We start from the raw sequence: 14421 nt of genomic DNA, 5'->3' as shown, positions 1-14421 counted from the left end.
GAAAAGGACAGTGCAAATATTCATAAGGGTTGCTTGTATATTAAAGACAAAAGTTCCTTTCATATTTATTAGCATAATTATTTCTATTCTATATGTTTTGCTCCAAGCTCCTAAAATTAGGACTGTGCCTGTTTGTTTGTTTGTTTGTTTGTTTGTTTGTTTGTTTTAAAAATATTTAAGTTTTTTACAAAAACAAGTTGAAGATTAACAGTAATAGTCAAAGTGTGAAAATATAGTCTGCATACATATTCCAGTGTGTGGTGATAAGCTCCTGTGTATAACATCAAATCTTCATATGAGACCACAAGCAGTTCCCCCATGGCCTGCAAACTCGTGTCACCTGAATGATAGATTGAAATCTACTGTGAATGTTTTTCTTAAGTGGATTTTCCCACACAAGTACTATTCTGCTGTGTTAGTTACCAATATAAAGCGCAATAATGTACTTCAAAATGGACCATTACCTAGATGAATCTGTTTTGTGAAAAAACTGTTACAATACAATCAGAGGCAGTAAATTCAGTGAGACTTCCTTCTAAATGATCTTAGGATTAGTGCATTTTAATTTGGACCATCTAATGCAGAAATCACCATGTTGCAAAGCATGCTCATTAAAATGTGGAATTTGTCAAAGTATGGGCAGGCAATTTGGAAATTGCTTCATATTGCCGGTGGGGTGCATTTCCTTGCATAGAGTCTTATGAAAAACTCAAATGTGTTTAAGGTAACAGGAATAAAATTCAAACAGTAAATGTTTCAAATTGGAAAGGCCTAATCTATCTGAGGTAAATGGTGTTAAGTCCGATTGATTTGAGCAGAGAGATTTAAGCATGTGCTTAACTCACCCTCTGAAATGAATGGGATTTAACAGTACTTCATTTGAACTTCCGTACTTCATGCCCCCAGTTCTCCTAATATTCTAGGTTTGGTGGGGATTGGTCCATTCATAATTTATGGAATCTAGGAGGAGTCTAGTATTTATTATGATGATGAGTCACAATAAATTGTAGGTAGTTGTACGTGTATTTTAAATCTGAGGCAATAACAAGTAAGTGCACAGGCAAAAATGGAGTCACATAACTTGGATACCTGATTTGTGTGTCATTATCTTCTTGCCTGTTTCTTGTGCTTTGGGTGAATGAGTGTCCTGTCCCTACTACAGTCTTTTATCAAAGAGAATTTGAAACTGCTGGCTGATGGCAGAAACTTTCTGGGTGTCAGACACCAATCCCCCCAAATAAATCCAGAGTTCTTTGTGCTTCACTGCTACCATAGAGATTGTCAGGACCCCTCAATCTGTGTGTTTTTAATATATTTGGGTTTTTTTAAAAATGCTATAGAATCTGTAGTGTACAGACCAGTTGCTAAAACTATCTCTACAACCCTTCCTCCCTTAATTCTTTCACGCCCCATTGTTCCACCTTTTCCTTTCAATTACTCCACCTTTGCACATGCGCAACATCTCATTCTCAGTACTGATGGGGAGGCATGTTGCTGCCTTGTTAGTAATGTGTTTTTTAATTTTTAAAAAATACAACTTATAAATGGTGTCCTCCAAACAAACCAGATGGCTAGACACATACTTCTCAAGGAAAGGAAAGCTCTTTAAAATCAGTTCCGAAATTCAAACTGGTTATTTTTCTCCTCCCTTTGAGTTGTATCCAATGGTGCATTTCCACCATTAGAAGGAATCATTCCTTTTGCAGAAGCATCTTTGATATAGTGGAGACCTCCACTGGCAAGAAGAGAAGTCTGTGAAGCGGATTTAAGCATTCAGGGGGAAAGGGCATTCCATCCTACAAAAAATGGGGAGGAAATAGTCCTCTAGATCAAACTGTTCCCTGAATGGAAGGACACCATGGAATTCAACCCTGTATTTATAGTGTATAGGCAGTATTTCCTACCTTCTCTCCTATTTCTGCTATCTCTGAATTCCTTTTTATCCTAGTTATTTTAGAAATTCTGGCCACGAGGCTCATTCTTGCCCATCAATATCTACAGCTAATTTGAAGTGCAGGTTATTACTTCTAAGTTTTATTTTAAAATTATAAAGTAAGAGTGGAATCTAGTGCTCTGTGAGTGGACTTCCAATTGCGCACAGAAGCATTGGATACAACCCTGAATTTATAAAGGCCAAGTGTTGTGGGTTTTTTTCTCTAAACACCAGACCATAGGCATATTCAGTTATTCATCTGGTAATGCCAATGACAGCAACTTACAGGACAGAGCCAAGTTTTTATAAAACATGCTTATCATTTAACGTGATTTATTTGCCTTGTGTTTAGACTATTGCATGGTGAAGTTTATTTTGTGCATATACTTTTATTTTACTAATATGAGCCATATTTCAATGACCCCTGTACATTTTTCATGCTGTCTTAATCCCAATGGCCTCTGTGCATGTAAGTAACCTGTCAAGTGACAATGCCTCTTTATTTGCTTCTTACGGTTTCCTTTCAATAACTCCTTTTCTTTATTAGCTAGAAGTGTAGAAATGTTTAAAAGTTCAGTCTGTAAATGTGTCCATGTACTCCTGAATTTGTGTTTAAAAAGTCATTTCTTCATTTCTGTTGGAAACCCTGAAATTATTAGTGGTCATGATTATTTACCAGAATGTTTTATTCTGTTTGTTTTGTAGTTAAGGAACTGTGTTCTGTTTTCACTAAGGGTGGTTCTACTCTTAGCAAATATAGCAAGGGCCTGAAAAGTACTACAGGGTGACCATTTTTGTTCTTATTAGCATGGTATATTATTTTGGGGAGCTGGAGTGAAGTTTTTCAGAAGGAAAAAATTTTTAGGACTTAATATTCCTAGTTACTGACTTAGGTGGGATATTGTAGAACAAGCTCTTTGATTTTAATAACCTGAGAATATAAGTGAAGCACGTTCTTGGTACATGGCAATATAGTTCTTGAGACATGTTTAGGGATAGCTCTGAAGAAATGTTAAAGATGTAAATATTAATATCCTATCAAAAAATACCTAGAATTTGCCTGGAAATGTTTTTGAAACTAAAATGTTTCGCTTGCTGAAGTAGATATTGGCTTTTAATTCATCATGTGTTTATGCCCCACCTTTTGATCTCAAGGGACACCTCTGCCACCGTAGCAGCTATATGGTGTGTGGGGTTTATTTTTTAAGAAAACAAATTAAAAGCTTTCTGACATTCTTGACATAATATTGCTGTACCTGGAGATAGATTTGGTCCAAACGTAGCCTTCCACAAATGAAAGGGGACCTTCAGCTGGCCAAAATGGGCTGAGATCCAGTGGCAACTTCCCTTGGAAGAAGGGGAGGACGTAATTGTCATTCATTTCCCCACTCCCTCTGCAACCCTCCTCGCCCCTCCACATGCTCTTCCGAGGCTTCCCTGGTCCTCCAGAGCAGCTTGTTGGGAGGAAGGCAGAGGAGGCTGACGGGAGAATGGGAAAACTGACCAATGACAAAAATAATTTCCTCTAGGAGGAGAGTACTATGGACAGAATTACACCTGCAGTTAGTCTGGATCCACCCACTGACCATCCTGTCCTGGAAATACAGCTTTCCAGCTTTTCGGGGACATATGACTGAAAAAATGTTTGGATGTCCTGGTTCTGAACCTAAATTTAAAACTGTACTCTAATAAATTGATTAAAGTTAAGCCATGCATACTGTTAGGTCCTCCCTTATTTTTTCAAAATCATAGTAGACAATGTTTAATAGAATGGCTTCTTCACTATTAACATCATCATAATTTAGATATTCAAATATACCCTTACAATTGGCCTAAATCCTTCAACTGACAAATGTTTTCTACAGAAATTATTAAAACACCAGAAACCTGTCATTATTGGCCACAAGTAAGGACAGGGTTGTTAATATGATTTGCTGTATCATAGCAATTGACAGTGGTTTGAGATCGCATTGCAGTAAACATAAGGAAAATTGAGAACCTTTACTAGAGTCATATTTTATTAAATGCTTGAATTATGGTGGTGGCTTTATAGTGTGCCGTGAAGCCATCCTCTGACATTAGATCTTTACTCACTGTCTGAAATTTAGAGAGCATGTTAATATAAAATTAGCACTTCTGTGTGAAGAGAACTCTACTTACAATTAATCTGATAAATGTATATGGAAGAGTAAGTAAAACAATAAAACCAAACAATTTAATGCATTTCGTTAGTTTTGATAAAATCTAAATCTTTATTGTCTGTGTAAGTAGATGTTCTCATATTTGTATTCATCTGTCTACAAACTTTATTGCTCACTTTCAGGAATCCCAGAATTTTCCAGAAGCACTAATTTTTTGTAACGTGCATAGTGCATGATCTCAAATTCTTAAGCATGCAGTTTGAAATATGATCCTAATATTGAAGCAAATTTAGTTTGTTTAATAAATTGAAAGAAGGAAATGGTTGGTTAAAATATTGGTTTAGCTTATAAATTTGACATTTGTGGATAGTAGATTCGCTATACCTTTTCACCTTATTTCTGGCTTTTGTTTTCTGTTTCAGTGTTTGATCAATTAGATCTTGTCACGTATGAAGAAGTAGTAAAATTGCCAGCATTCAAAAGGAAAACACTAGTCTTACTAGGTAATTTCGAGTATCATTTTTGTTCTATAATTGAAATTTAAACAACATAATTTTGAATCGCTGTGATAATATTAAATTTCCTTTCCTGTAGGAGCACATGGTGTTGGGAGACGACATATAAAAAATACACTAATCACAAAACATCCAGACAGATTTGCATACCCTATTCCACGTAAGTAACTGTGTTATGAGGCAGATAGCTGCATATTAACTACTTGATATACCTAATTTGTTACTTTCCAACAATTGTAATTTGATTAAAAGCTAAATATGGTGGTGGTTTTCAGAGTTCCTCTACCAACTCCATCCATCAAGTCCCTTGCCACCTGCTTCACTTTGTGCATTCTGTAAACCATGTATGGAATATGGCCTGAATTTACTGTGCACTGGAAGCAATCCCCAGGCTGTTTGCAGTCCTGCAGTCAGAGGTTGACCATAACTAATGCACAATTTTTATGTTGGGAACCGCCCTGCGATCTACAGGTGAAAGGCAGTATACAGATTTAATTAATTAATAATATACATTGTTGTGCAAAAAGCAGAGCGCCAATACATTGCAAGAGACAACTGCAGGAGAAGGTGCTGCATGAAGAACGCATCTGATAGTTAAGAAGGCAATTCCTCTTTCTCTCTACACCCAGGAGAGATCATTGATCAAACCAGCATGAGAGGAACTGCCTCCTGGAAACACTTCCAGCTTTTTTGTGTGCCCTTTCAGTCACAAGGCTGAAAATAAATTTTCTATCCATTTCCTGACCCAAAAACCCTTAGCTGTGTTTTTTGGAAGTTTTTTCAATAAAGACATTTCAACTTTTCCTTTCTCTGCACCCTAACCCCAATCTCAGAGTAGCAACTTGAGCCACGTACACCAATGATCTGAAGTAGTAGAAGGCAGCTTCTGCTGTCTATCCCAGTATTTTCTACTCTGCCAGCTGCTCTCCAGGATCTCAGGAAAGAATATTTCACAGCATCTACTACTGGAGATTGCCGACAACTATATTCTGTGTGCAAAATTATTTTATTTATTCATTTCCCTTCTGCCAAGCACCCAGGGTGGTTTACAGTTTAAAAGGACTACAACAAATGATACAGTATTTAAAGCTGGCTTGGGGGGTGGGGAGACTGCTTGACCTCATGTTCTCTGTGCCTCACCCTCCTCTTCCTCCTCACGGGGGTTTTGTGTCTGGGCCCTGGGTGGTCCACCGAGAGCAAGCCCTGAGGTTGTCTATGCCCTCATTTTCCTCCTCATAGGGCAGATGGTGTCTATTGGCTCTGTAAGTGAGGGGGGACACCCTAGCTAGAGTGGGCCCTGGCAACAAGCAATGGGCATTGCAGAATTGTAATGGGGATTATAGCATTATGTAGTTTCAAGTGAAACTTCTTTCATATACCCCTTCCAGCTGATTGTGGAAGAGGAATACCTCAACAGCACCAAAGAACCCTACTGCAGAAGCAAAATACTTTCCCTCATAAATTCACACAGTTTTGTGATCTGTCAAGGCAAATTTAGTCAGTTTTTCCTATTCCCTTCCACCTCCAGCCCTAGCACAACTCCCTGGCTGTCCGCTTTTCACAGTGCAAATGTGGAACTTTCACCCAGCCACATTTACAATAGATACAGCTATGGATAACTACAACATTAACTCACCTATACGTTTTCTGAGGTTGAGATATTATGAACTGGGGGTAGTAAAAATATGGGGCTGCTATACTCATAATAAAATCATTAAAAAAAATTATTCTAAAGAATTGCTTTCAGAAATGTTTTCTTCAGTGTTCTGCAATTTAAAAAACATCATTCTTGTTTTCCATAGCATGACAAAACAATGTAAAAATACTGAAATAATTAGTGGTAGTCTTTGCAAATACAAATATATGAAGGTGAAAAATAATGTTGTCATTTAGTCATGTCTGACCCTTTGTGACCCCATGGACCAGAGCATACCAGGCACTCCTGTCTTCCACTGCCTCCCGCAGTTTGGTCAGACTCATATTAGTTGCTTCGAGAAAAATAATAGTCCACCATATTTACTTATGAATGTCTTTGGCATCAGAATATATGGACGGTCTATTATAATCATTTGGAGCAAATTTTGAGGGCATGCAAGGAGCTGCTGCAAAGGGGTTGAGGGGAAGTTAAAGTCCCCTTACATGAACAGAAGTCTGCTCCACTTGCTCATGGACAGCATTGGCAACCATCCTGTATGTATGTCTGTGTTATAGATTGGGTGTGAAACATGGCGAGTGAACAAACAGCTAGTTTCAGTATCTTGTAATTACAGATACAACCAGACCACCAAAGAAAGATGAAGAGAATGGAAAGAATTATTACTTCGTATCACATGACCAAATGATGCAGGACATTTCAAACAACGAATATTTGGAATATGGTAGCCATGAAGATGCAATGTATGGGACAAAACTGGAAACAATACGGAAGATCCACGAACAGGGATTAATTGCAATACTTGACGTAGAACCTCAGGTAGATATAGAAGTGACTAACTCATTGTATTACAAATATATAACACGGTTTTATTTTTTTGCGCTAAATTAACACATTTGATATGTTAATGAGCTTTTCTTCATATATGAACATGATTTTTAAATTGTTGGTATATATGAAAAACATATGACATTTTCCCACAAAATGAATCAGAGCTAACTATGTGTCCTTTTTCTGAACATTTTTGTCTCTTGCAAAAAGAAATATGAAACAAAAAGTCCATCTGCAGTGTGTTTTACATCCCAGGTGGCCCACAAAAGTTTGTGAAAATATTTTCCAAGGGTGCCCCTAATTATTTAGGCAATCAGGCCAGTACACTGCCTTGTTAGTGGGGTGTAGCCACCTCAGCAACAAGGATGTTCCATACCCATTTAGAATGTGGGTTGACACATAGCCAAACCTTATTGTCTGTGAAATTATTGCCTTTGCAACATGATCCCTGATCAGCTGGGATCATTCAGGGAAGAGAACCTGGGGAATATACAATGCCGCTGAATCAGCAGTAGAGGGATAAACAAGCTGTGAACAGCAGTGGGAAAGGGTGCAGCTAAGGGGCTTGTGGGGGAACATTTCCTCTCTAAATATTAAAATTTGCCGGGGCTCCTGAAAAGACTTCATACATAGCCCAAAGTGTTTCTTGCTATTTTTCAAGCACTAGTAAGAACAATTGCGGACGGAAACAGTATTTTAAACTGCAGGTTGTCTTATGAACAATAGGAATTGTGCAGATGGGTTCTCTCATTTGAATAAATTGCAATGATATCAGCTTGAGTACTGGTTTGCAAAATCTTCAGCATCAAACATGAAATACCTACAACTGTTGCGACCTGGTAGTCAGCAGCAGTTACACATACCTGCTATTCCTGGTTACCTAGTAGCAAATGAAAGCCCCTTCACCTACTTCTCTGCACATCACAGAGAAATCAAAGGTGGTAAAGATCTCTTCCCCTCTTGCTGTCACTCCTAAGTTCTCTAGCCTACTTCCAAGTGTCACCAATGCCTGATACGAACAGAAAGTCAGAGGACAGGTGGGGGTCAGTGGGAATCACAAATAGTGTCTGCCTGCCAAGCCCAGATAAAATTTGGGGCCCTTGTATTATATTTAATTTATTTTTTACATTCAGTAGTACCATTGACAGAAACGAGTTCTAACAATGCATAGACATTTCGGGCGCTGCAAGGTTGGAAACACTTATCAACTTACAATTTGGCTTCCAAAAGGATCCAGAATCATGTTTTGTCTTCAAATGTATTACAATGTATGCCATGCTCCTCCTCCTAAAATATTCTTTCCTTAGGCCCTGAAGGTCCTGAGGACTGCAGAGTTTGCTCCTTTTGTTGTTTTTATCGCTGCACCTACAATTACCCCAGGCATTAACGAGGTAAGACTTTTGCAATGAAATCACATTTGTAGAGTACTTAAGAATAGGCACAAACAGAAACTTCATCCCTATTTGACAGAATTTAATGTGATAGATAATAGTGATGAATGAAATCTTGATGAAGAAATCTTATATTCATTATTGTTTCTCTGTACTGTAATGGAAGTTTAAGACTACGTCCATTCATTCATTTTCCTTTCAAATCATCATTTGCATAAATATCCCTTTTTCTTTACCTGCTTTACCTTGTTTTAAAACCTACCTTAAAAGCACATATTTATAAGGACATGTCTGTACCACTCATTTCTGCACAATCGTTCAATGAAAATGCATGAGAGGATGATGGAAGTCTGCCTCTGTTTTATGTCACTGATTGTCCCTAAATAGAAGTTCACATCAAGTTTCTTTACACACAGCTAGAGAATAACCTTTTTAAATATATAGATTTAGTTTGGACAATGTCTTGTGATGTGAAGACATTATCAGAGCTTCTTTTCCTTTTAATCTTTAAAACAATTTTTAGCATACTTACATTTATTGGGAAAGTAGGAGTTTGTTTTTTACTTTGTCCAAGCCCAGCTGCTTAAAACTTCCGTATAGATCTATTTTATTCATTTCATTTTGTATCAAGTGTCAATGGTGTCTAGGTGTAATTGTATATATTTTGGTATTGCGTTTTATAAAAAGCAAAATGCTGAACTCATGATTCCAAGATGGAGCAAGCACCTGTTCACTGAAATTGTATGACAGAACTGACAAAAGGAGACAGAAATTGAAATGAAAATAAGTGTAAGATGTGGTGATGGCACAGACATATCCTCCTACATGACTGCCCTTGTTTTGTTTATTTTTCTTGAATTATCATTTTTACTTTTCTTCTCATTTTCTTGCACTTGTACTAATTTTATCTAGCTGCCAAAATGGTGCAGAAAGTTGCCTGTAAGTACCAGCTTAGGAACCAATAATACATAATCATTATTTTAAGTTGCACAATGGAAAGGTGCCAGACATGGACAGGAACAGGAATTGCATTTCAGTAATGATGTCACAGACCAGTGAATGCACAGGTTACAATCCATGCAGGAGTCTCAGTAACAGTGTATGAAGGAAATATTTCATTTTCCCAAATATAAAATTATAGTACTTCTATTCAGTGCTTCTTTTCTAGAAAAAAAGGGTGACAGTTTTTACCATGATTCTCTTCCTCCCTTTTCTCTCTCTCTCACACACACTCTCTCCTGTCCCCCCCCTCCATTAATTAAAGGCCCACTTTGTGTGCCCCTCTCACTTCTCCAACCTCTCCCTCAACCTTGTCCCTTCTGCTCTTCACACCTACCCAACATCCTGCCCTCCCCTTCTCCTTCCTTCCCCTCCTCCCAGCCACCAGCCCCACCGTCCGCACTCACCTCTATGCCTTGCCCCAGCCCCAGAATGGAGGGTGATGGAGCCTTGTCCGCCTTCTCTCCCTCCCACCCCGTACACATGCAAAGAGCGAGCAGAGACGAAAGGGAAGAGCGAGCAGAGACGAAAGGGAAGTGGTACTCACTCGCTCAGCCGCTTGCAGCACTGCAAGGCAGCAGCATAGGAGCATGTCCAGGGCAGAAGAGGGGGAATGATGCAACCTGTTGACTGAGAGCAGCAACTCCAGCCCCAAACAAGGACCTCCTTTTCCTCACTGCCACTGCCTCAGCCTCCTGCTTTTTGCAATCCCCCTTTTAGCCTTGCTTGCTTGCTCTCCCCACCCTCCATATACCTTATCGCAAGATTGGTGGGGGGTGGGGTGCCAGTACTGTATACTGTTGAGTACTGTCAGAAAAAAAGCACTGCCTCTGCTGATAGGAAAATGTTATATCCCTGAAGCCAAAATGCAGCTTCTTGGTAGATACTTAGACTAATGAGGAACAACTGCACTTTCTTTGCCTTACACCAGGCATCCCCAACCTTCAGCCCTCCAGATGTTTGGGACTACAGTTCCCATCATCCCTGACCACTGGTCCTGTTAGCTAGGGATCATGGGAGTTGTAGGCCAAAACATCTGGAGGGCCGCAGGTTGAAAGTGCCTGCCTTACACCATGATCATTTTAAGGCCCATAGTATCACCAGGGTGTGGCTATAACATGCCTGGCTTCTGAATCCATTGGCTCTGAATCTTAGTACTTTTCTGCTTCACCCCCCTTTCCTGATACGTGCCTGTTCAGGAGGAGTGTGGTACAACTGGAAATGACGAGTGCTCAGAGCCTCACACAATTTTCTCAGAATGTGTGTTGATCTGTGAATGTTTCCCGTGGTGGCAATTTCATATAGGCCAAAGTAATGAAGAGGGAGCAATATATCTGTGGATTAGTTGATACCGCAGGTCTCATGTTGCTAATGCACAATACCCAAACTAGAAGCTCTTTGTGTGCATAGGCTGCTCCTATTGGAGGGAACAGAGTTGTCCCTGTGAAGGCAACACCAGCATTTATAGGTTTAGAGCACATGTGGGATACATACGGCTCTCTGGTTGTTGGTCATGCTGGCTGGAGTTGATGGGAGTTGAAAATCCAACATCTGAAAGACCACAGGTTCCCCACACCTTTAAAGGGTTTGCAAAAGTGTGCACATCAGAAAAACTTAATATGATCCTGTAATGGTTTCCCAACTTCCCTGTTCTCTAATACACTTTAGTAGTTCATGTGTACCAGAGAGCATACAATGTATTCCTTTTAGTCAACACCATCTACCAATTCGTTGTGAATAAAGGAACTTCCAGTTTGTGTGAATTAAGCGATTTCACAAGGGCCGCCCCATTCATTTAAATAAGGGGGCGACTAACATGGGGCCCTCCAGACATTTCAGGACTACAGCTCCCATCATCCCTGACCCTTGGCCATGCTAGCTGTGACTGATGGGAGTTGGAATCCAATAACATCTGCAAGGCCACAGGTTAGCTCCACCCCCACCCACCCCCAATTTAGAAAGAGACAACAGAATCATGCTCATGTTCCTTTATGCGTGCAGATCTGCTTCTTTCACTGAAATGAATTAGATTGCTCATGTGCCTTAATCAAATCAATGCATAACAGAAGACAAATAGGTTGTATGTGGTGTGTTGTCCTTAATGACATAGCCCTCCACACCCCTTGGTCCTTGTTTATGCTGATCCTTTTTTCTCATCTTCATTCCTTGTCCATTCAAGTCTCCCTGAAAGTAGATAAGTGTATGGTTGTGATGTGAGAAACCTAAGACTATGGCAAACTGTATAACAAATTAAGTGGAATTTGGCGTTTATTAAGGTACTAAATCACTGACAAATTCTTAGGTAAGAATTTCATTTGGTAGTCTCTTCTGTCTAAGTAACACATGCAAGATATAATGGCAAGAAAATAATACATGTGTTTCACCACCCCTTTTCCCCCATCACTGTGCAGGATGAATCTCTTCAGCGCTTGCAAAAGGAATCTGAAATCTTACAGAGAACATATGCACACTACTTTGATCTTACAATTATCAACAATGAAATTGATGAAACAATCAGGCATCTGGAGGAAGCCATTGAGCTTGTTTGTACAGCCTCGCAATGGGTTCCCGTCTCCTGGGTGTATTAATCTTATCACCGGAAGAATTTTATCATTACTGGGAACCACCTCATACATGGAAGAACCTCTTTGTTATTGACCTTGTGTCAACAGGTCTTGGCCCCTAGAGACTACCTAGATGTAGTGTGACCTAAATTTATAATTATCGTCATGTCCTTATAGATAGGAGGAGAAAATGCTAATTTAAAGAGACAGTATCTTTTTTAATCAGTTCTCCTAAACTTTATTAAAATGTATCTTTAAATATATGTATTATTCAATCCTTTGGAATGTTATATTTTTGGAAATCATAGCTTTTAATTTCAAAGGCCCCTAAAACTGCACAAAATAGATGCTGCTTTCTATAATCTATTTTAATAATAATATGATCTGTTACTTAACTTGGGGTTGGAACACTACATTCTTTTTAGAGTCTGATTTTGTGAATTGGAATACCTTGCTTTCCTTTATTTATTTGAAATTATTAGCCCAATCATAACAAGATCAATTCTTAAATTCTAATGGCCTTCCTTTGCTTTTTTATTTTTAGAATAGTATTTTGAAGTACTTTCATGTAATATCCGAATAATGTGATACTGTCTCTTTGAAGAACTCTGTAAAACTTATAGAGATTTGAAGTTGGGTCTTGACTCTTAATGCATGTGGACAGTCGCAAGCGTTCATGCTGTTGGTGTATCTGTGTTGAAAAAAAACTGTAATCTACAGCAAAGTACATTCCGTTCATGGGGGGAAGTACCCAAGGGAATAAAATTAAGTACTATGACTAAGTTGTAAAACCTATGCACATCCCTTGCATTTTGGGCAACTTTATAAACAAAACTCCTAATTTTTATTAATAATCATGTAGTGAAATGTGTTTGTAATTTTGTCTCAATTTAATTTGTTGTAAAGGTGGGAGGGGGAAAAAATTACTGGTTTCACCATTTCAGATCTGTGTTGTCTGAGAGTATTAACGTTTTAATTACGTTTAAGCAAAGAAATGCTGATTTTTAATATGTATGTAATTGTTTTGAAAATGCACACATTTTAAGAGAAAATACTGTGCAATGAAGAAACCAGTTTAGGCATTGCGATGAACTAACAATTCCAAAAGACTCATCTGCCGCAGCCCTGTAAATTCCTTTCAACGGTAAATGACTCTACATTCTGACCAATTTTTTATTTTAAATATACTTCCTTTTATGTGTTCAACAATTAAATGCCTTGGGTCATTCATTTCATCACAGGATTCTTCAGGTGCTTCAAAAGCCAGTCAACTCCTTTGTAGATGTTTAGGGTGGGGAGGGATTCTCGCCATCTTTGTGTTGATTGGCATACGTGGTTTGACTGCAAGACTTGAAGACTTGTGGCTCACTTAGCAAATAAGGGTTGCTTCATACAGTCACATTTTTAGCATGTGCGCATATTATACATGCTAAAAACAATATACCGAAAAAAATATGCGTAATAAAACAAACATGTGGTGCACAGGTACAAATCTCTGGGAGCTTCCAATTGGCCACGTCCTCCTGCAGTGCATACTGAATGGGGAAGCGTTTGTTCTTGACAATGTGTGAAGCAGTCCTAAATTTTATATGCAGAGCCTTAATAAGCAAATATTTTCCATGTATTCATCTCAGGGTTGTTGCTATTTTCTGATTTATCTGACCTTCCTTCAGCAAAGGGTAACGTCTGTTCCCTGTCCTAGAAGAGGGAGACTGAGCATTTCCCATCCCAGTTTGATGTCTTTGTGAACTTAAATCACCATTTATCGCCAGTATTGATGTACCTTGGACTGATTGTTTTACATTTTTATTATTTAATATGGATTTTTTGCTTTTGTTATTAAATTCCAGTATGTTTTTGAAAAATGTTATCCTCAACGTTAAAATGCAAAAAAAAATTATTTACTCATAGATAGCTTCACCTCCTTGAGAACCATTCAGAATTCAACATATGTTAACAATATAAAGGACTAAAGATTTTTAAAGGGCCTAAGAAGAGTTAATGCACTTTGAGAAGACTGCAAGCGAGAGCAAAGAGAGCCATTTCCTTTGGCATATAAGTCTTTGCACTAGGGTATTTATGTATAGAGGGTGATACCCAACATTAGTCCTCCTCAGAGTATACCCATTGAAATCAATGAGTTGAATCCAGCTCTGCACACAGAGTTCCACTTGTGCAACAGGATTTCTCCTACCTCACTTTTCCTCGCATGTCCCAAAGAACTACTCTGCAAACCTTTTATAGCAGATTTTGAGGGTATGCAGGTGAGAAGTCCCATTGCACAACCCAGTAAACTTAAATACATTGATCTCAGTGGACAACCATAATTTAGCTGGATAGCACCCAGAACGTTTATCAGTTGCCTTTGTCTCATTGCATAGCCCATGACACCT

At 38.6% G+C, this 14421-nt stretch overlaps 1 protein-coding gene across 13 annotated transcripts in view; it reads left to right on the top strand.

The window, feature by feature from the left end:
- CASK (calcium/calmodulin dependent serine protein kinase) overlaps positions 1 to 13242 on the top strand; it is a 135503-nt gene extending 122261 nt beyond the window's left edge. For 10 of the 13 annotated variants that reach the window (XM_081197166.1, XM_081197162.1, XM_081197157.1 and 7 more), the window contains 5 exons: positions 4497 to 4577; positions 4669 to 4749; positions 6860 to 7062; positions 8382 to 8465; positions 11876 to 13242. In XM_081197166.1, the coding sequence (XP_081053292.1) occupies positions 4497 to 4577; positions 4669 to 4749; positions 6860 to 7062; positions 8382 to 8465; positions 11876 to 12052 (626 nt within the window). In that variant the 3' untranslated portion in view covers positions 12053 to 13242. The remainder of the gene's footprint in view (positions 1 to 4496; positions 4578 to 4668; positions 4750 to 6859; positions 7063 to 8381; positions 8466 to 11875) is intronic. The other 3 variants (XM_081197163.1, XM_081197159.1, XM_081197167.1) reach the window with 1 other exon arrangement.
- The last annotated feature ends 1179 nt before the right edge of the window (positions 13243 to 14421 follow it).

Source organism: Podarcis bocagei, assembly GCF_964188305.1.
Source record: "Podarcis bocagei genome assembly, chromosome: 6".
In the NCBI taxonomy this organism is placed as follows: Eukaryota; Metazoa; Chordata; class Lepidosauria; order Squamata; family Lacertidae; genus Podarcis; species Podarcis bocagei.
This window is presented reverse-complemented; position numbering and strand designations above follow the sequence as displayed.